General features: G+C 45.3%; 1 protein-coding gene across 3 annotated transcripts in view; it reads right to left on the reverse strand.

Annotated features, from left to right (window-relative positions):
• LOC147123188 (RELT-like protein 1) overlaps positions 1-22,974 on the reverse strand; it is a 142,771-nt gene that overhangs the window by 50,370 nt on the left and 69,427 nt on the right. For all 3 annotated transcript variants that reach the window (XM_085968483.1, XM_085968475.1, XM_085968488.1), the window contains one exon: positions 10,631-10,676. In XM_085968483.1, the coding sequence (XP_085824609.1) occupies positions 10,631-10,676 (46 nt within the window). The remainder of the gene's footprint in view (positions 1-10,630; positions 10,677-22,974) is intronic.

Below are 22,974 nucleotides of genomic sequence, written 5' to 3' on the forward strand. Positions count from 1 at the left end.
AAAAGAGCTGGTGCAAATTTGATGGGCCGAATAGCCTCCTTCTGTGCTGTACTATTCTATGATTCTATGATTGTAGCATGGTCTGTTTAGTCAAGTTGGCTTCATTCCACACCAGGAGATTAGAAGCAAGTCAATTTTCTGTGGCATACATAGTAATCCAATACCAGACCCAATTAGGTTTGCAGCATTGCTGAGCATTGTTGATCAGTCAAGCTATCTCATCAAGGTGACCTGCAAGAGTAAATTTCTACTGGCTGGGGGGTTTGGAAATTCTTCCAACTGGGTCCTAGAAACCTGTGCAAGCCAAAGCCAGCACACGAGTGCAAAAGACAAGGCTGAAGCGTTTGCAACCATCTTCAGCCAGAAGTGCCGAGCGGATCATCCATAGCGGGCTCCTCCTGACGTCCCCACCGTCGAAGTAGCCGGTCTTCAGCCAATTCGATTCACTTCACGTGATATCAAGAAACGGCTGAGCACACTGGATACAGCAAAGGCTATGGGCCCCCGACAACATCCCGGCTGTCGTACTGAAGACTTGTACTCCAGAACTAGCCGCACCTCTAGCCAGTGTTGTAGCTATACTGGAAGAGCTTGGCACCTACCCAACAATGTGGAAAACTGCCCAGGTATGTCCTGGCCACAGAAAACAGGACAAATCCAATCCGGCCAATTACTGCCCCATCAGTCTACTCTCAATCATCAGCAAAGTGATGGAAGGTGTCATCAACAGTGCTATCAAGCAGCACTTACTCACCAATAAATCTGCTCACTGATGCTCAGTTTGGGTTCCGCCAGGACTACTCGGCTCCAGACCGCATTACAACCTTGGTCCAAACATGGATAAAAGAGCTGAATTCCAGAGGTGAGGCGAGAGTGACTGCCCTCGACATCAAGGCAGCATTTAACCGAATGTGGCATCAAGGAGCCCTAGTAAAATTGAAGTCAATGGGAATCAGGGGAAAACTCTCCACTGGCTGGAGTCATACCTAGCACAAAGGAAGATGGTTGTGGTGGTTGGAGGTCAATCATCTCAGCCCCAGAACACTGCCACAGGAGTTCCTCAGGGCAGTGTTCCAGGCCCAGCCATCTTCAGCAGCTTCAACAATGAACTTCCCTCCATCATAGGGTCAGAAGTGGGGATGTTTGCTGATGATTGCAGTGTTCAGTTCCATTCACAACTCCTCAGATAATGAAACAGTCCGTGCCCGCATGCATCAAGACCTGGACAACATTCAGGCTTGGGCTTATAAATGGCAAGTAACATTCACGCCACACAAGTGCCAAGCAATTACCATCTTCAACAAGAGTGAGTCTAGCCACCTCTTGACATTCAACGGCATTACCATCACCGAATCCCACACCATCAATATCCTGGGGGGGTTACCATTGACCAGAAACTTAACTGGACCAGCCACATAAATTCTGTGGCTACAAGAGCAGGTCAGAGGCTGGATATTCTGTGGCGAGTGTCTCACCTCCTCACTCCCCAAAGCCTTTCCACCATCGACAAGGCACAAGTCAGATGGAATACTCTCCACTTGCCTGGTTGAGTGCAGCTCCAACAACACTCAAGTAGCTCGACACCATCCAGGACAAAGCAGCCCGCTTGATTGGCACCCCATCCACCACCTTAAACAATCACTTCCTCCATCACCAGCGCAACATGGCTGCAGTGTGTACCATCTACAAGATGCACTGCAGCAACTCGCCAAGGTTTCTTCGATAGCACCTCCCAAACCCGCAATCTCTACCACCTAGAAGGACAAAGGCAGCAGGCGCATGGGAACACCATCACCTGCAAGTTCCCTTCCACGTTACACACCATCCTAACTTGGAAATATATCACCCTTCCTTCATCGTCGCTGGGTCAAAATCCTGGAACTCCCTCCTGACAGCACTGTGGGAGTACCTTCACCACAGGACTGCAGCAGTTGAAGGCGGCAGCTCACCACCACCTTCTCAAGGGCAATCAGGGATGGGCAATAAAATGCTGGCCTTGCCAGCAATGCCCACATCCCATGAATGAATAAGATAATTATAAAAATAAACCATGCTGACTCCTCCTTATTTTTTCCAGGCGGTTCTTCATTCATTCCTTCAGGACACCATCCAATAATTTCCCTACAGTGGATATCAGGCTGACCAGCCTATAGTTCCCTTGGTTCTTTCTTTGTCCTTTTTTATAGATGGGCCTCGCACTTCCCTTTCTCCAATCCTCAGGCACATTTCCCATTTCCACTGATTTTCTAAAGATTCCCACAGTTCCCATTTTCAATGATTTCTTAAAGATTCACACCAAAGCAGGATAAATTTCATTAGCTACTATCTTAAATACCCTAGTGTGCAATCTGTTTGGACCCATGGCCTTGGTTTCTTACAATCTGTTCATCAACATCTTCAGTTACATAAACTTTCCTTGGAATTACATCATTTTGCCCAAACACAACAAAGGCTGTCTCAGGTTCCCTCCATCAACAGAGGCACAAAATTAATTTTGAATATAGTTGCTATTCCTTGATAACTTGACATAACGGCCCCTTTGGCATCTTTCAGGGGTCCCACTGTTTCCCTATCTTCCAAATGAATTTTTGCTATTGCGGTTCACCTCACCAATTTCTTAGCCTCTCTAACCTTATTCTTATACTCTTCTCTGTACTCATGGCTTTTTACTCGAGGTAAGATTTTTTTCCCCCTTGCCCTTTGCAATACTTTCCTGGTTACCCACATCGGTCTATTTTTTTTGCTACTGCACACCTTACCAGTAGTATACAGTTACTTTACATTAACTATAGTATATTCCTGAATTTTTGTTCGGTGCTCCACCATTCTAAAAGTATGGCCCAGTCTACCCCTTCAGCCAGCTCCTTATTCCCTCAAAATACACATTCTGAACATTGAGAATTTGTATAATACTCCTCTCCTTCGCGTGAGCCTGATGCTAAATTCCACCATGTTATGATCACTATTTCGAAGGTGCTCTCTCACTCGAACCTGCATTAGCATCACATAGTTATCACAATTACCAAGTCTAATGTCACCTCTTTCCTTGTTACCTCAATGTGATACCCAATTACAAATTCCAACCGTTAGTTCCTGAATATCATTTAACTCAATCCACAACACTTCCATGGTTAGAGTTGAGGAGCAAGAAGGGAATGATCACGCTATTGGGGGTATTCTATAGACCTCCAAATAGTGAGAGGGAGATAGAGGAGCAAATCTGCAGGGAAATCGCAGAGATATGCAAGGGCTATAGAGTGGTGATATTGGGGGACTTTAATTACCCAAATATCGATTGGGATAATGCTAGGGTAAAGGGAAAGGAGGGGGAAGAATTTCTGAAATGTGTTCAGGAGAATTTCTTTGACCAGTATGTTCTTGGCCCAACTAGGAAGGAGGCATTGCTGGATCTGGTGCTGGGGAATGAAGTGGGCCAGGTCGACCAAGTGTCTGTGGGAGAACACTTTGGTACAAGTGATCATTGTATCATAAGATTTAGATTAGCAATGGAGAGTAGCAAGGAACAATCGAGAGTGAAACTTCGAAACTAGAATAGGGCTAACTTCAATGGGATGTAAAAGGATCTAGCCAGGGTAAAATGGAACCAAAGACTGACAGGAAAAACTGTAATGGAACAATGGGTGATCTTTAAGGAGGAGATGTTCCAAGTACAGGCTAGGTACATTCCAAGAAGAGGGAAGGGTAAGGGAACCAAAGCAAGGGCTTCTTGGATGACGAGGGAGATAGAAAAGATGATGAAACAAAAAAAGAGGGGGTTTGATGCATGTCAGGTGAATTCTTCAAGGGAGAACCAGACCAAATACAGTAAGTTGAGAGGGGAAGTGAAGATGAAAGTAAGATTGGCAGAGAGAGAATATGAGAATAGAATGGTGGTTAACATAAAAGGGAACCCAAAAATCTTCTACTGGCATGTTAACATTAAGCGGGTAGTAAAAGGCAGGGTGGGGCCTATTAGGGACAAAGAAGGTGATATATGCTTAGAGGCGCAGGGCAAGACTAGAATACTCAATGAGTGCTTTGTATCGATGTTTACTAAGGAGGTGGATGATGACAAAATATTGGGAGCAGTGGAAAAGATAGAAGCAATGGAAGGGGTGAAAATTGATAGACAGGATGTACTAGAAAGGCTGGGTATGCTTAGAGCGGATAAGTCGCCTGGTCCAGATGGCTTGCATCCCAGATTGCTAAGGGAATTGGGGGAGGAGATAGCGGAAGGGCTTGCGATAATTTTCCAATCGTCCCTAGATACGGGGGAGGTGCCTGAGGATTGGAAAGTGGCAAATGTGACACCATTGTTCAAGGGTGCAAGGACAATCCTAGTAACTACAGGCCGGTTCAGTTTAGCATCAGTGGTAGGTAAAGTTTTAGAAACAACAATCAAAGAAAAAATTAACGGGCACTTGGAGAGGTTTGAGCTAATTAAGGAGAGCCAACATGGATTTGTAAAAGGCAGATCATGTTTGACTAATGTAATTGAATTTTTTGATGAAGTAACAGGGAGGATCGACGAAGGGAATGCAATGGATGTTGTCTACATGGATTTTAGGAAGGCGTTTGACAAAGTGCCACATAGAAGGCTGGTTAACAAAATTGAGGCTCATGGAATAGGTGGGTCAGTGGCAGCTCGGATAAGGAATTGGCTTAATGACAGAAAGCAGCAAGTTGTGATAAGTCTGGGGAATTAATCATGGGAAACAGGGAAATGGCGGAGACTTTGAACAAATGTTTTGTATCTGTCTTCACGGTAGAAGACACTAAAAGCATCCCAATAATGGATAATCAAGGGGCTATTGGGGTGGGGTGGGGTGGGGGGGGGAACATAAAACAATCACTATCACTATCATTAGAGAGAAAGTACTAGGCAAACTAATGGGACTAAAGGTGGACAAGTCCCCTGGAGCCGGTGGCCTGCACCTTAGAGTCTTAAAAGAGGTAGCTGCAGAGATAGTGGATGCATTGGTTGTAATCTACCAAAATTCCCTGGATTCTGGAGAGGTCCCAGCGGACTGAAAAACCGCAAATGTAACGCCCCTATTTAAAAAAGGAGGGAGACAGAAAGCCGGCAACTATCGACCAGTTAGCCTAACATCTGTCATTGGGAAAATGCTGGAGTCCATCATTAAGGAAGTGGTAGCAGGACATTTAGAAAATCATAATAGTCAAGCAGAGTCAGCATGGTTTTATGAAAGGGAAATCATGTTTGACAAATTTGCTGGAGTTCTTTGAGGATGTAACGAGCAGGGTGGATAAAGAGGAACCAGTAGATTTTGTGTCTTTGGATTTCCAGAAGACATTCGATAAGGTGCCACATAAAAGATTACTACACAAATGGCTAATTTTCAGGTTGGCAAACTGTAACTAGTGTGGTACCGCAGGGATCAGTGCTGGGGCCTCAACTACTGTATTTACAATCTATATTAATGACTTGGATGAAGGGACCGAATGTAATGTAGCCAAATTTGCTGCTGATACAAAGATAGGTGGGAAAGCAAATTGTGTGGAGGACGCAAAAAATCTCCAAAGGGATATAGATAGGCTGAGTGAGTGGGCAAAAATCTGGTAGATGGAGTTTAATGTGGGAAAATGCAAGATTATCCACTTTGGTAGGAAAAATAAAAAAGCAAATTATTTAAATGGGGAGAGATTACAAAATGCTGAGGTATAGAGGGATCTGGGGGTCCTTGTACATGAGTAACAAAAAGTTAGCATGCAGGTACAGCAAGTAATTAGGAAGGCAAGTGGAATGTTGGCCTTTATTGCAAAGGGAATGGAGTATAAAAGTAGGGAAGTCCTGTTACAACTGTACAGGGCATTGGCAAGACCAAACCTGGAGTACTGTGTACAGTTTTGGTCTCCTTATTTAAAGGAAGGATATACTTGCATTGGAGGCAGTTCAGAGAAGGTTCACAAGGTTGATTCCGGAGATGAAGGGGTTGTCTTATGAAGAAAGGTTGAACAAGTTGGGCCGATACTCATTGGAGTTTAGAAGAATGAGAGGGGATCTTATTGAAACATCTAAGATTCTGAAGGGGCTTGACAGGGTAGATGCAGAGAGGATGTTTCCCCTCATGGGGGAATCTAGAACTAGAGGGCATAATTTCAAAATAAGGGGGCACCTATTTAAATTGGAAATGAGGAGGAATTTCTTCTCTCAAAGGGTCATGAATCTTTGCAATTCTCTTCCCCAGAGAGTTGTGGAGGCTGGAACATAGAATATATTTAAGGTGGAGATAGACAGATTTTTGAAAGGTAAGGGAGTCAAGGGTTATGGGGAGCGGGCAGGGAGTCAAGGGTTATGGGGAGTGGGCAGGGAAGTGGAGTTGAGGCCAAGATCAGATCAGCCATGATCTTATTGAATGGCGGAGCAGGCTCGAGGGGCCAAATGACCTACTCCTGCTCCTATGTCTTATGTGGTAAATGGCTGTTTTTCAGACTGGAGGATGGTAGACAGTGGGGCCACTATAAATTAATGACCTGGATATTGGAATACAAAGTAGAATTTCTAAATTTGCTGATGACACCAAACTTGGGGATGTGGCAAACAGTGAGGATGATACCAATCAATTGCAACAGGACATAAAAAGGCTTGCAGAATGGGCAGATGGAATTTAATACAGAGAACTGTGAGGTGATGCATTTTGGCAGAAGGAACAGGGCGAGGCAATATACACTTAATGGCACAGTTTTAAAGAGTGTGCAGGGACAGAGGGACCTGGGAGTTAATGTGCATAGGTCCCTGCAGGACATAGAGAGAGTGGTTAGCAAAGCATATGGGATCTTCAGTTTCATGAATAGAGAAGTTATGCTGAATCTTTATAAAGCGTTGGTTAGGCTACAACTGGAGTATTGCGTCCAATTCTGGTCACCACCCTTCAGGAAGGATACGAAGGCCCTCGAGAGGGCGCAGAGGAGATTTACCAGAATGGTTCCAGGGATGGGGGATCTTAGCTACAAGGACAGGTTGGAGAAGCTGGATTTGTTTTCATTAGCGCAAAGGTGGTTGAGGGGTAATTTGACAGAGGTGTACAAGATTATGACGGGTTTGGATAGGCTAGACGGGGAAAGGCTGTTGCCACTAGTTGATGGTACAAGGAATAGGGGATACAGATTTAAGGTTTTGGACAAGAGATACAGGGGGGATGTGAGGAAAAACTTTTTTACGCAGCGAGTGGCGAGGACCTGGAATTCGCTGCCGATGGAAGTGGTGGAAGCGGAGACACTCAATGTTTTCAAGGGGAGACTGGATAGACACTTGAGGGAAATAAACTTGCAGGACTACGGGGATAGAGCAGGGGAATGGGACTGACTCGATTGCTCTGCAGAGAGCCGGCACGGACTCGATGGGCCAAATGGCCTCCTTCTGTGCCGTTTTGACTCTATGACTATCTATAACCAATTCTGTTTTGTGCAACTCCTTTATCAATATGCCCTCTTTGACAAAGAGCTAACCCCCCCCCAACCCCAGCTCTTCGCATTTGAGTCTAGGATTTTGAAGCCTGCCTTCCCACTGTATCTCAGCTCAGCACATTCTTTAGCGCTATTACCCCTCTTTACAGTTGTGTACCTACACTGCAACGCCTTTCCATCTTGCCTACACTTTCATTGCATTCCACTGTTCCTCTGTGCTGCGATTAATTTCACTACCTTCTCTTTTTCAAAATCCACCATTCTTTCCATGATGTACTATAATTATCTCTAAAATTCATCAGCAGATGCTGTTTGAACACCATTAAATTGACTAAATGCATCTGGCAATTATGTAATTAAAGTAGCAATTAGCCAATCAATTAAAAAAGGGAAGGATTGAGAGAGTATACTGCCCAGCCAGGGTTGGGTGAATGTTAGGCAGGTCTCAAACTTTAGCTGCTTAGTCTGATTCAGAAACAAATATATTTAATTCTAATGCAGCTAACTACACGAATTAAGCAATCTGCAGTGGTAGGGTTGTTTAGGACTGGGATGTGCTTTTGCCCAAGTGCAGATTAATTTCTCCACACATGTATCCAGAGGGAGCAAAGCAGAATACAGCAAGTTACAGATTAATTCCAATAAAAATATCATCCCCTCAAATGTCACAATGAATAGGTCCAAAAGATAAGTAGGAGGTCTCCCCATTCCTCAAATGTGTGGCAGTGAGATCCCATTAGCAGAGATGAAAGTGTGTAACAAATCCCATAGCTTATTATGGAGCCAGTAATTGTGAGAGCAAGCACACAAACCCGCCCCCACCATCACCCCACCCCACAATTCCTCCTCAACATCACAAACAAGACAAGCACCATCAAAAAGCAGACTGCTTAATTCGTGTGGTTAGCTACATTAGATATCTATCTATAATATAATATATGTAAAAGGATCGTAGTGTCTGTCTGTCTGGGGCATCACTCAAAAGTTACAGAGCGTAACTACACATGTTATATCAAAAGAAAGCTTATGATTAGGGGAGTCTCATAGGCATATTTACTTTTTGGTCAGACAAAAATTGTTCGGACAGCATACAAAAAACGTTCAAAAAACGGACAAAATCCGCTCATTAGCGGTTGACCAATCCTACTGCTCATTAGCATTGAGTGACGTGATGGTTGACCAATTGGGGGGAGTTTCATGGCATTTGTGGGTGGGGCCTAATCCTTCAAACTGCCGAGCGAGAGCTGACCTGAGGTTAGTGGCGGCCATTAAAGTCCGGCCAGCCCTGAAGCAAAAAAAAAATGGTAATGGAGGTGAGGAAATTGTTGATTCATTAGCGGGGGGAGAGGGGCCGGGGGCGGGGGGGGCGAGACAGGGGCGGGGGGGGCGAGACAGGGGCGGGGGGGGCGAGACAGGGACGGGGGGGCGAGACAGGGACGGGGGGGGGGCGAGACAGGGACGGGGGGGGGGGCGAGACAGGGACGGGGGGGGGGGCGAGACAGGGACGGGGGCGGGGGGACAGGTGCGGGGGGGACGGGGGCGGGGGAGGGCGACGACGGGGGGGGGGGGGGGGGGGAGACCAGGGATGGGGGGGGGGGGGGGGGAAAACCAGGGGCGGGAGGGGCAGGGGCGGGCGGGGTCAGGCGCAGGGGACGACGGGGGTGGCGGCAGGGGGCCGGGCGCAGGGGCGGCGACAGCGCCGACAGGGGGGGGGCGACAGGGAGGAGAAACTGACTTGCAGACCTAATGCAGAAGGAAGAAGCATCATTCTCTCCAGATGCTGCAAGAGGCTAAACCAATACATTTTGTTTGCAGACCTAAGGGTTATGAAGAATCGTACAGCATGGATTTTCTGCGAGCCCTTGAGGATCCACAAGTCAGATACCTACCCATGTGGGCCTGACTTCCTATCTCCTAGGGGAATATGTCGCAATATGCTGTAAATTCAACTCCAAACTTTGGCATTAGGAAACCCATTCATCTTAAAGGTGGCTTAGTGTATATAAAGTGTAAACATGGTAGAATATATTTCACAACACTGCTCAAAATTTCAAAGAAAAGGAGAAGCCATCTAGTCAAATCCTCCCAGAGAGGGTAAAATGTATTTGGAAAATTTTCTCCACTGGAGTATCTAATTTGTGGATAATGTGAATACCCAAGTACTCAAAGGGGAAGGAAATTCTAGGAAGAATATTTTTTGTTCAAATTACTCCCCATTTTATAACGAAAAATATATACATGAAAATTTTGTTTGACATTTTTGTAAAACCTATTTTGTGATCTGGATAAAGACACTGGAATCAAGTTCTTTCTCTGCTAACCTACTCCAGCACTACTTTGGGCAGAGGTCAGTAGCATTGTCAGACTTGAGGACAGACCTAAATCGGAGGATGCTGTAGCATTTCTGTTGAGATGTTTGCAATGATCAATAATCATCGAGATCGAGAGAAAGGTTTGCATAAACGGAGAGTTTTCTGGCATCTGTTGGGTTGTTTCTTGGACAGGGTCGCCACATCTGGTTGCGAGCTACTGGACGACTATCATGCAGGCACACTCTGTATTGTTGGGGCAAAGTAATAAATGCCCCAGTGTCTGGTCCCTCTAACATCCTTACAACAGACATTATTGCTACTGGACTAACTGTTTAGATTTCCAAGATTGAGAAGGCTCTACATTTCCTTTCTCAGATTTTCTCAAACTGACTAAGTACAGGAAACTTTGGTTTATCCGGAGGTTAACAGTCCGGAATGCTCGATCCACCGGCAAAATTCAGGAGTCGCTTCAGTAAGTTTTTTTTCTTTTCGTTGCTTTTTTTTCCACCAGTCAGGCTCTGCAAGGTCTAGCTAAAGCTGTTGCTTAGCTACAGAGAGGCTTGCAAGCTACGGCCGACTGTTTAGAAGCTGTAAGCAACAGGGTTTGTTGCTAGATACGGAGCTCTAAAGCTCCGTATGTTTTAACATTAACGCTGGTTTGTCCGGCAGTTTTGATGGGATGGCAACAGCTCGGTCCCGTCGGTGCCGGATATCACAAAGTTTCCTGTATTTGAATTTACCACACCCAGCATGAGTTGCCATCTTTTCAGCAACTTCAAAATTTATCATACAATGTACTAATTTCTTTTTAATAGGCTATGATAATTATCTCTCAAATATTTGTTAAATTTGAACAAGTGTTTTTAATAGAGTCCCAAGAGTAATCTTACCTTTCTGAACCATGGTCTAGCATAGCATGTAATGCTTCAGTATTAGCTGCAAAGGGAGGAAAAATAAATTTTAGTCCAAAATTGAATAATGGATATTTGAAACTTCAAAATGCATTACAATTCAGACCTAATTTGTTTTACTGTTTGTTCCATTTAATCTACATTTTCTCTCAATCCAATTCAGGCTGTGAATTCTTATTATAAAGTGAACTGGAAATTGAATAGATTCCTAACAAATGAAAATTAGAACCAAGACTAAAGATTAACAAAGATAAAAAGAGGTAAGGCAACAATATATAGAAAAGTGTAGGAATGGAAGTTCCTATCCAAATAACGAATTCCAACGCAGATAAACGAAGTAATCAACTTTTAATAAACTCAAAACTTTAACTTTTAAACTACAGGAGCAAAGGTCAGCAGGTCTGTTAAGGTCTCCAGCCTTTCTCAGACTGCCTTTAAATACTGGAACCTGACGTCATGACGTCATCACGTTTTCCGCGCCAACTGGGGGGTCACGTGATCGGCGTCATCACGTGAAAATACAAGAAGCTGCATACAGCTTAAATGTGCAGTCCACAACTGTACTACAGAGTGTTTAAAGGAATTATTACAGGTTGTTCAGTGTCTCTTGGTGGTTCTGCCACAGGCGCCCCCCCAGAATTCTCTTTAACAGACAGCATCAAACGTGCAGGAGGTTTAATTATTCTGCCCGAACGACTGCGAACTTCAGACGCTGGATCGATAGCAGATGGGCCAACATTTGGCTGTGTCTGAAGAGGTACATCTGGGGTGGAGGAAACCATAGCAGAAGGTGTAGATGAGGATGAAGCCGAAGCAGGCAATTTAATAGTAGGCCGCTTCAGGATTGGTCTAGTAGCCAATGGCGGTCATCCACGGCGAGGCGGCTGAGCAACAACCACCGGTTCACTCCGATCCAGATGGGCTGGTTTAAGTCGGTCGATGGAGATGGTATCCGATTTACCTCCTATTTCGATCGTAAAATATTTCTCTCCCGTTGCAATAACCCGAAACGGTCCCTCATAAAGGTGGTCTGAGTGTATCTCCATGAGCATCCCGCCGAATAAAAACATAATCGGAACTCATAAGTTCTGCCGGTACATGAGGCTGATGTAGACCGTGATGTGAAGTTGGAATAGGCAGAAAATTCTTTGCCGCCTCTTGATGCAGAAGCTGCTGCGCAGGCGACCGTGATTCTGTATGTGGAGGGAGGAAATCCCCGGGTACTCGAAGCACCTGACCGTATACTAATTCAGCCGATGAAGCCTGGAGGTCTTCTTTAGGGGCTGTACGGAGGCCTAGCATCACCCAAGGGAGTCTGTCCACCCAGTTGGAACAACGCAAACTGGCACGGAGGGACGCCTTTAAAGAACGATGAAATCTTTCACATAAGCCATTTGCTTGCGGATGGTAAGCGGTGGTACGATGCAGCTTGGTACCCAAGCCCTGTGCAACTGCATTCCATAATTCTGACGTAAATTGAGGACCACGGTCAGAGGAGATATCAGATGGCACACCAAACCGGGCCACCCACGTTGAAATAAATGCCCTGGATACGTCTGCTGTGGTAGTAGCAACTAAGGGAATCGCCTCTGGCCACCTGGTAGTACGGTCTACTATTGTCAGGAGATGCATAAAACCCCGCGAAATGGGGAGGGGGCCCACCAAGTCCACGTGTACATGGTCGAAACGGCGTTCAGGCACTGGAAAGATGGCCCTTGGAGCCTTCACATGACGATGAACCTTTGACTTTTGACAGTCCACGCAATTGTTTGTCCAGTCAGGAACATCTAAATGTATCCCCTTCCAAACAAACTTACGGGACATAAGTCGTTGTGAAGCTCGCATCCCCGGGTGTGATAAGCCATGTATAATATTAAATATCTTCTTACGCCATTCGCCTGGCACAATTGGTCGGGGCACTCCCATGGATATGTCACACAACAGCGTGGTTCCTGCTGATTGGAACATAACATCGGCTACCTGCAAGCTAGAAGGCATAGTCCGATACGCCTGAACTTCAGGGTCCGTCTGTTGTTCTTTCGCCAACCCGACGTAATCAATTCCCAGGTGAATTGTCTGGACTGGGGCACGTGACAGGCAATCAGCCACAAGATTATCTTTGCCAGACACGTGTCGCAAATCCGTTGTAAATTCAGATATGAATGTGAGATGACGCTGTTGTCGGGCTGACCACGGCTCCGCCGTTTTGGCCATTGCAAAAGTAAGTGGTTTATGGTCCACAAATGCTGTAAAAGGACGTCCTTCTAACAGAAAACGAAAATGCCGGATGGCCAAAAACAAGGCCAGCAACTCTATCAAAAGTACTATATTTTCGTTCATTTTTACGTAATTGGCGGCTAAAAAAGGCCAATGGCTGCCACATACCATCCACCCATTGTTCCTGCACTGCCCCGATGGCGTAATCGGAGGCGTCTGTAGTGAGGGCGATGGTTGCGCCCGGAAGTGGGTGTGCAAGCATAGTTGCATCTGCCAATGCCGCCTTGGTGTCCAAGAATGCTTGGTCCATCGGGAAGCTTTACCCGACTTCCCTTTAAGTGCTTCATACAGCGGCTGCATTAATTGAGCTGCCTTGGGGACAAAACGGTGATAAAAATTCACCATTCCCAGGAACTCCTGAAGAGATTTAATCGTTTGAGGCTGCGGGAATGCCATAACTGCTTCTACCTTAGTGGCCAGTGGGACAGCACCTTCTGAGGTGATCCTGTGCCCTAGAAAGTCAATGCTGGTTAACCCAAACTGGCATTTGGCTAGATTTATAATGAGGCCATGTTGGCTGAGACGGGCAAAGAGTGTACGTAAATGAGCCATGTGCTCTTCCTTATCTTTACTAGCAATGAGTATATCATCCAAGTAAATGAAAATGAAAGAAAGGTCCCGTAACACAGAGTCCATAAGCCGCTGAAAAGCCCGAGCTGCATTTTTTAATCCAAACGGCATACGAAGGAACTCAAACAGGCCAAACGGTGTGATGACCGCCGTTTTGGGGATGTCTTGAGGGTGTACAGGAACTTGATGGTATCCACGAACGAGATCCACTTTAGAAAATATCGATTTGCCGGCCAAATGAGCAGAAAAATCCTGTATATGTGGTATTGGATACCTATCTGGCCTAGTGGCTTCGTTAAGGCGTCTGTAATCCCCACAAGGCCTCCATCCGCCACCTGGTTTGGGTACAATGTGTAATGGGGAAGACCAAGGACTGTTGGAGCGTCGGACAATCCCAAGGCGCTCCATAATACGAAACTCTGCCTTTGCGGCTATAAGCTTTCCGGGTTCCAACCTTCGTGCACGAGCGTACACGGGCGATCCCGTTGTGGTAATATAATGCACCACCCCGTGCTTCGCAACTGCTGCTGAGAATGTAGGCCTGGTGAGCTCTGGGAATTCGCCAAGTAGGCGCTTAAACCCGTCTTGCGATGGAACCGCACAGGCAACCAACCAGGAGACAGCAGTACTGCGGTGACAAGGCACTGCATGGAAGGTAGACGCATTAATAAGTCGACAATGTTGGACGTCGACCAGTAAACCATAGGCACAAAAAAAATCAGCCCCCAGAATGGCCTGTGATACTTTAGCCGTTATAAATTCCCATACAAAACGTTGACCTCCAAGAGTTAAATTAACTGTCCGTTTACCGAATGTGCGAATAGCCGCACCATTGGCTGCCTCAAGGGAAGGGCCGTGACTGCCGGATTGTAGGTCCAGCTTTGAAACTGGCAATATACTACACCGAGAACCAGTATCACATAAAAATCGTCGCCCTGTTCCAGAATCAGTAACATAAGAGGACTTTTCCTGCTGAACCGATTGCCATGGTGAACTGGATGTGTTTGTCAGTTTCTGTCTTCTTCGAAGCTTGTGAGTCTGCTGGAGACTTTTTCTCTACCCAACTGCAGGGTGGACGGCAGCGTCTAGCCCTGACGCCAAAACGGGCGTGGTACATACACAAGCCTGACGAAGGAGGGCTGGATTTTGCTCACGTAGGAGAAAGACGCCTCGTAGCTGCACAACTCTGCTGTATGACCATAAAAGACTTATCTGCCTCCGCAGCCAGCTCGGCACAGTCCATAATCGTAGAACTGGCCAAGACTGCCTGAACTGGCTCGGGTAGCTGGCAGAGGAAGAGCTCTCGAAATAAAAAACATTGGGGCTCTGAACCCAAAAGCGTGAGCATTTGGCTCATCAATTCTGATGGTTTTGAGTCCCCAAGACCCGGCATTGCAATAAGCTTGCGTGCACGTTCCAATTTAGTTAAAGCATACACTTGTAGTAAACGCTCTTTTAAAGCTGAGTACTTGCCCTCTGCCGGTGGATTCCCCAGGATGCTGACGACGCGTGAAGCCGTGGCGCTGTCCAGAGCGGAAACCACGTAATAATAGCGGGTTGAATCCGCTGTAATGTCCCGGATAGCAAACTGGGCTTCTGCTTGAAAAAACCATGCTTCTGGTTGCTGTTCCCAGAACTGCGGCAATTTAAGGGCAACGGCATTCGTATTCATCATGAATATCTCGAAGAAAGTTGTCCAACGAGCTCGGGGTCACCAATGTAGGAACGGAAGTTCCTATCCAAATAACGAATTCCAACGCAGATAAACGAAGTAATCAACTTTTAATAAACTCAAAACTTTAACTTTTAAACTACAGGAGCAAAGGTCAGCAGGTCTGTTAAGGTCTCCAGCCTTTCTCAGACTGCCTTTAAATACTGGAACCTGACATCATGACGTCATCACGTTTTCCGCGCCAACTGGGGGTCACGTGATCGGTGTCATGACGTCATCACGTGAAAATACAAGAAGCTGCATACAGCTTAAATGTGCAGTCCACAACTGCACTACAGAGTGTTTAAAGGAATTATTACAGGTTGTTCAGTGTCTCTTGGTGGTTCTGCCACAACAGCATTAAAAAGTGGTGATTTATTTGAAATAAATAAATTGTAGCTAGTATTGGAACTCAACTCTACAATATCAGCCTATACACTATGAACATCTATTGAATACTTTATAATGCTCATCACCATGGAAAGCATTTGCAGCTAATGTAATCACTTTAATGAGTTGGAGTCAATATCTTCAGTATGTACCAGAAAGTTGTTTTCTCACCGGGCAAGGAAGGTAAATGTATTATGGAGGGGGTGGGGGGTCAGGGTGAGGGGCAGGGTAGAATAACACTACAGTTTGCCAAGTTCAAGTGTACAATCTGGACTATTTAATTAACACTTATCTGGGTAAAATAGAGCGAACTAGTAAGAATCACATCTTCATTCTTCCAATAGAAACATTTTCACATGTTGTAGGATTTTGGTCCTCTTCCGTTTGGTTCCTGAAGATCAAGTATTGATCAAGCAAAAGTATGATGCTCTCTCTACCAGTGCCACAATGCTTCCACTCAATATAGACCAGCACCTTGCCTATGCATTAGTTCACAAAATTACAAGATAGTTACAGATTAGGAAGGCCATTCAGCCCATCTAAATTAGTCCATCCAGAGTGCTTCCCCACTGCAGCATCCAACGGTTTCTTCAATACTTTCATGGTTTTCACTTCCATTACTCTATCTGGAATTCTATTCCATCTGTTGATCACTCTGCGAACAATTTCCTGACATCAGTGTTAAATTTACCTTTTACTACTTGAACCTGTGGTACCTTATCCTACTTTCACAATTGAATTTCAAGTAAGATTCTGAATGTACATTTTCCGTTCACTCAACTATGTTTTATACCTCTTAAGATTACCAAAACACAATGGGCCGTATTTTGCAGCCCTTTTTTTGTGCGTACAAGGTGCGCACACGCCTGTTGGGGCCACGCAAGTTCCGGGTTTAGACATGCGAAGCGCATGCGCTAAAATCTGGAACTTGCGATCTGTCCGGAATCCTCCGCATCCCCGGGAGATGGGCCTCTGCGGGTAGGGAGTTGCGCTATTTGTCCGCCAGCATAAGAGTTAGAAAAATAGAAAAATAAAATGTTATTACTCATTTATACATTAGAAACCCTGTCCGGTCTTTCCTCACAACTCAGACTTTTGGTGCTGGGAATCAGCTTTGCGTCTCTTCTCTGCTGCAACACCAAACCATTGCCGGCTGTGACTTCAGCTGCCTCGGCCCCAAGCTCTGGAATTGCCTCCCTAAATCTCTCTGCCTCTCTATTTCTCCCTTCTCCTTTAAGACACTCCTTAAAACCTACCTCTCTGTCCTAATATCTCATGTGGCTCGGCGTTAAATTTTGTTTGATAACATTCCTGTAAAGTGTCTTGGGACGTTTTACGACTAAAGGTGCTATGTAAATGCAAGTTGTTGTTGTAGTTAGCATTCCTTAATCCTAGATAACTTAAACACACAGCAGAGCCTGTGAGATCTGAATCCGCAACCTTCCGAGGCAAGGATGAGAACATTGCAAACTGAGTTAGTCTGACGGTACAGGGCACTCCTGAAATGGAGTTTTAAAACCAGCTGACAGGACACCTCTAACAAATACATTGGCCCAGAAATTCGAGTCGGGGGCTTGCCGCGCGTGTAAGCCTCCGATCTGCACTTACCCGACGCGCCGGCCGTTGAGCTTCAGGGACGCCTGGAATTGCTGTTTTAAAATGTTGACTCCCGGGCAGCGTCTGACGTCACGCCGCCCAGGAGTGCAGCCAGCGCGAAGCCTGTAGCGCGCTGTGCAACTGAGACACGCCCCTTGAGGTCTCAGTTTAATAGGACACGCCCCCAATGTTTCTCACAAGCTAAGCATTTTTACATGCAAAGCAGCATTTTAAATAGGTTTTTGGTATTTTTAATGAAGCTTTTGGTAACTTTTATAAACTTTTAAAAACGTTTACATTATTTTGAAGAATCTGAAGTAGTTTTAAACAGAATTAAAGTAATTTAAAGACTTTTAAAAGCCCTAAAAGAATTTTTTAAATTCCATTTATTTATTTAGCAATGTCGTCATCATACGTGTCTTCACACTGTTCCCTTTGGGGAACTGTATGAAGTGGTGGAAGGATTTATGGCCGTGATTAACGCTCATTCCGTGACCGTAACCATCTTTGAACCAGCCATTAGGGTGGTTAGTCCTATGACGGGAGGGTTTTACGGGCTCCCACAAGCTATACAAGGAGGGGGGGCCACCCACACCCACGGACGCAAATATCCCACTGGATGTCAACCCAGAATTTAGAGCCGGAGCTCCGACTCCACTTGCCGGGACTGTCTGGAGCAGGGTTCGAAACCCTACCCCGTCTGGCCCAGCGGCGGGGATCCTACCGCTACGCCAAAGGCCCAATCCGATTAGCAACGTGAAATGGCTGGAATGAGCACAATTCACGGCATTAAAAGAACTCACAATTGAACTGATGATGACCTCAGCAATCTCCTCAACGAGGTGGAGGCGCAGCGCCTGCTCATCATTGGTAATGAGAAGTCAAAGGCGCCGCAAAAAGGACAGATGATAGCTTGGTCTTTCAAGTGGCAGCATAGGGCTCCAGTCATAGGGAGGGAAAAGGCGCAGGAAACGTATGGGTGTCACCTTTTGCACGGAGTGAGCCTTTTGCGTAGCGGTAAGCATCCCCGCCGCTGGGCCAGAAGGAGTAGGGTTTCGAACCCCGCTCCAGACAGTCCCGGCAAGTGGAGTCGGAGCTCCAACTATAAATTCTGGGTGGACATCCAGCGGGATACTTGCGTCCGCGGGTGTGGGTGCCCCCCCCCCCCCTCAGATGGGTTGTGGGAGCCCGTAAAACCCTCACGCCATAGGACTAACCACCCTAATGGCTGGTATGAAGATGGTTATGGTCACGGAAGGAGTGTTAACGTGGCCAGAAATCCTTCCACCACTTCATACAGTTCCCGAAAGGGAACAGTGTGAGGATACGTACGACGATGACCTCTTGCGCAATGCACCTCCTTGGACCCTCAGTCGCAGATGCGAGGGGGCAAATCGTGCAATTGTTAAATTTTTCATTTTATTGACATGTAAAATGTTGGCCCAGTAATTCCCTTCCAAACGCGTGAGTACGGTCGGGGTACTTACGCGTCTGGCCGGAGGAAATGCCGGTTTTCAGCATGCACAGCGCATGCGGGGAAAACCAGCATTTCCTGTCCTCTGAACGAAGGGGTTCAGAGGCAGAACACGTGCGACTGTACAGGCAGCGCGTGCGCAGTAAAATTCGCCGCTTTCATTCATGCTTTCAGTGAGGTCAAGTCCTTGCAACTTACACATGGAGGAAGATATTTCTTATCGTGGAGCTTCTTAAAGGCAATATTTTTGTTTGGGAAAGGGAGGAAAATTATTTTAAGAAATGCTGAGGTAAGTTTTAAAGTTTATTTTCGTTTTTTTAAAACGGGTTTTCAGTACTGTAGGTAGAAGGATCAATTGTGGCTATGTGAATTGAATTTGCTGTGTTTATTAAATGTGAAAATGACTCCAACATTTTTAAGAAAGAAACTTTTCATCAGTAATATATTCTTTTAAGTAATTATGTATGTATGTCTGTATATATTCCTTTGCGTGTATGTATATATTCCTTTACTTATGTGTATGAATGTATGTATTTAATTATGACTTTCAGAGAAAGTAACTTATTGGAAAATCATAATTAAAAACATACATTCATACACATAAGTAAAGGAATATAAAACATACATACATATACGTAAAGGAATATATGCGGACATACATACATAATTACTTATTACTGATGAAAAGTTTCTTTCTTAAAAGTGCTGGAAATGTTACATTACTCATTTTAGAACACTCATTTTCACATTCCATTCACACAGCCACAATTGCTCCTTCTACCTACTGTTCTGAAGACCCATTTAAAAAAAAAAAAAATTTAAACTTTAAAACTTACTTAAAATTTCTTAAAATAACTTCCCTCCCTTTCCCAAACAAAAATATTGCCTTTCAGAAGCTCCACGATAAAATATATCTTCCTCCGCAGCCTTGGAACAACTTTACACATGCTTTTTTCCAAGTGTAACTTGTAAGGACTTACCCTCACTGAATCCATGAATGAAATCGACGAAGTTCACTGCGCAAGCGCTGCCTGTGCAGTCGCACGCGCTGTGCCTCTGAACCCCTTCGTTCAGAGGACTGGAAATGCCGGCGTTCCCCGCATGCGCTGTGCATGCTGAACGCCGGCATTTCCACCGGCCAGATGCGTGAGTACCCAGACCGTACTCACGCATTTGGACACGAATTTCTGGCCCATTATGTTATACAATAACCAGGTCCAATGATCATTAGAATCATGGAATTTTACAGCATAAATGGAGGCCATTTGGCCCATCGTACCTATATCAGCTCTCAGAGCTATCCACTTAATCCTACTCCCCTGTCCTTTCCCCAGATTTTTCTTTAGAGTTTATGAGGATTATCACTGGTTCATCCAAGGTTTTTACACTGAATGAAAAATAGCTGTCAAGACTGCTCTGTACATTTAATATAAAATGCCAGCATCCAAACAAGTAAATCCACATTCTAATTATGACTGATGGGGCAGGATATAAAATGAGTCAATTTCTTGTCCCAAATAAAATCAAGTTGCAATCTTAATGAGCATTTCTGACGAGTCTCAAGGACCACTCACACTTGTAACACTAAATTAAAACAAGAGCCTGGAATTCAGTGATTCTGCAAGTCAAAATGAAGACTAATCAATAAGTGTTCAAAACATTATAAATTTGAAATTACATTTACATTGGCTCAAATGAGAAAAACTATCAAATGTTTAGTAATCAACAAAGGCCCGTATACGTTTTATAAATTTGTCCTCCATATATTTTCTTTCACCGTCCTCTCCAGGACCACCCACTCATACCTCATTCCACTAATTTTTTTTGCACTCAAACTCCAATACCAATTTTAAACCTCCTTTATCACCCAAGCTTTTACCATCCCTTCATTCAACCCAAAATCTCATTTTACCACCTATTTAGCACTACCAACCCATTTCCCACTACCGTCTCCTCAGTCCCATTTTCCCCCCTCCTTCCTCCCCTAACATTTTAAACCTCCCCACCACTCAACCCAAACAACCCAATCTTCCTTCTCCACCCATCACACAATCTCCAAAATGGCCCTCTTCTCTTTGAAAACAAATCTTTCAATTAAACACCGTGCCCCAACTTTCTGCCCCATGGCACACCCACAGTCAGACATTCACCAATATGAACAAGCTTTGGGTAACTGCTAATATCTCCTTTGGTTCACTATCCATATTTATCTGATTACACCTCTGTGAAATATCTTCGAACATTTTTCTATATTAAAGATGCTATATAATTTGAAGTTGTTGTTGAATGTTAATACCCCAGGTGAAAAGCGCAGGAAATAGGGGCAGAAACCTGTGATTTACAGCTTGGGGGGAGGGGAGGAGAGCATAAGGGGGAAGCACACTGCCTGCACCTGCAATAAGCATTGATCAGAGGTAATCAGTTGAGAGACAGCAGAGAAACTAGCCAGGTTTCCCAGTGCCTTCACCAACCATTTTGTGATTCCCAAGAGAATTGGGTCCAAGGCCCTTTGTGCAGCCCCTCTCCAATTGGTGGATGAGAGAGGAGCAGGGAGCTGTCAACTTATCAACTTTTTTCTCATAACACGGGCTCAGCTGGAAACATTCTGGCTACTGTTTTTGGAGAACAGTGGAAAACCCTGGCCACAGCCCATTACAGCTGCAGGAGGCCTCTCCCAGAATTCCAGATGTAAGCCCTGCCAGGGCATGGGCCTGCACCGGGGCTCCACAATTACAGGCGAGTTCGACCCATTGCAAGTAAATCACACTTGGGGTCTACTCTGCCTGTATAGCAGCTAGGTGGAAGCCAGAAAGGAAAATCAGCTCCCATATGTTCTCCATGTAATCTTCTCAACTTTTTTTTTTAAATTCACTCTCCGGATATGGTTGTTACTGGCAAGGCCAGCATTTATTGCCCAGCCTTAGTTGCTTTTGAGAAGGTGGTGGTGAGCCTTCTTCTTGAACTGCTACAGTTCATGTGGTGAAGGTGCTCCCACAAAATTGACCCAGCAACAATGAAGGGGCGACAATATATGCTCAAGTTGGGATGAAGTGCAACTTGGAGGTGATGCACCTGGTGCCCTTGTCCCTCTGGGTGGTTGAGGTTGAAAGTTTTGGAGGTGCGAACAAAGAAATCTTGCAGAGTTGCTGCAGTGTTTCTTGTGAATAGTACCGCTGCAGCTACGATGTGCCAGTAGTGGAGGGAGTGGATGTTTATGGTGGTGGATGGACTGACGATCAAGCGGACTGCTTTGATCTGGATGGTGTCGGACTTCGACCGTTGTTGCAGTCGCATTCCTAATTTGTGCCTTGTAGGTGGTAGAGAAGTTTTGCGGAGATAGGAGGTGAGACACTGATAAGGGGTAAGCCATTTAGGACTGAGATGAGGAGGAATTTCTTCACCCAGAGAGTGGCGAACCTGTGGAATTCTCTACCACAGAAGGCAGTTGAGGCCAATTCATTAAATATATTCAAGAAGGAGTTAGATATATTTCTTAAGGCTAAAGGAATCAAGGGATATGGGGGAAAAACAAGGGACAGGGTACTGAATTTGGATGATCAGCCATGATCTCATTAAATGGCGGAGCAGGCTCGAGGGGCCGAATGGCCTACTCCTGCTCCTATCTTCTATGTTTCTATGACCTCTTCTAGTAACCACGGCATTTATGTAGCTGGTCCAGTTGAGTTTCTGGTCAATGGCGATCCCCAGGATGTTCATGGTAGGGGAATTGCCGATGGTAATGTCATTGAATGTGATTCAACTGTTTCTTGTTGGAGATAGTCATTGCCTGGCATTTCAGTGGCGCAAATGTTACTTTCCACTTTTCTTTCCAAGTATGGATGTTGTCCAGCTGCATGCAGGCATGGACTGCTTCATTATGAGAACTTGCAAATGGAGCTCAACGCTGTACAATCATCAGCAAACAGACCCACTTCTGACCTTATGATGGAGGGAAAGTGTCACTGATGAAGCAGGTGAAGATAGTTGGGCCGAGAATGCTGCCCTGAAGAACTCCTGCAGCGATGTCCTGGAGCGGAGAAGATTAACCTCCAACCAGCACAACTATCTTCCTTTGTGCTTTAAAAAAAAATCGTTCCTGGGATGTGGACGTCACTGGTAAGGCCAGCATTTATTGTCCATCCGTAATTACCCTCGAGAAGGTGTTGGTGAGCCGCCTTCTTGAACCGCTGCAGTGTGGTGAAGGTACTCCCATAGTGCTGATAGGAAGGGAGTTCCAGGATCTGACCCAGCGATGATAAGGAACGGCAATATATTTCCAAGTCAGGATTGGCACCCCATCCACCA

The sequence above is a fragment of the Somniosus microcephalus genome, chromosome 2 (genome assembly GCF_052327205.1).
Source record: "Somniosus microcephalus isolate GS21.2 chromosome 2, FLI_Smic_1.0, whole genome shotgun sequence".
Classification (NCBI taxonomy): domain Eukaryota; kingdom Metazoa; phylum Chordata; class Chondrichthyes; order Squaliformes; family Somniosidae; genus Somniosus; species Somniosus microcephalus.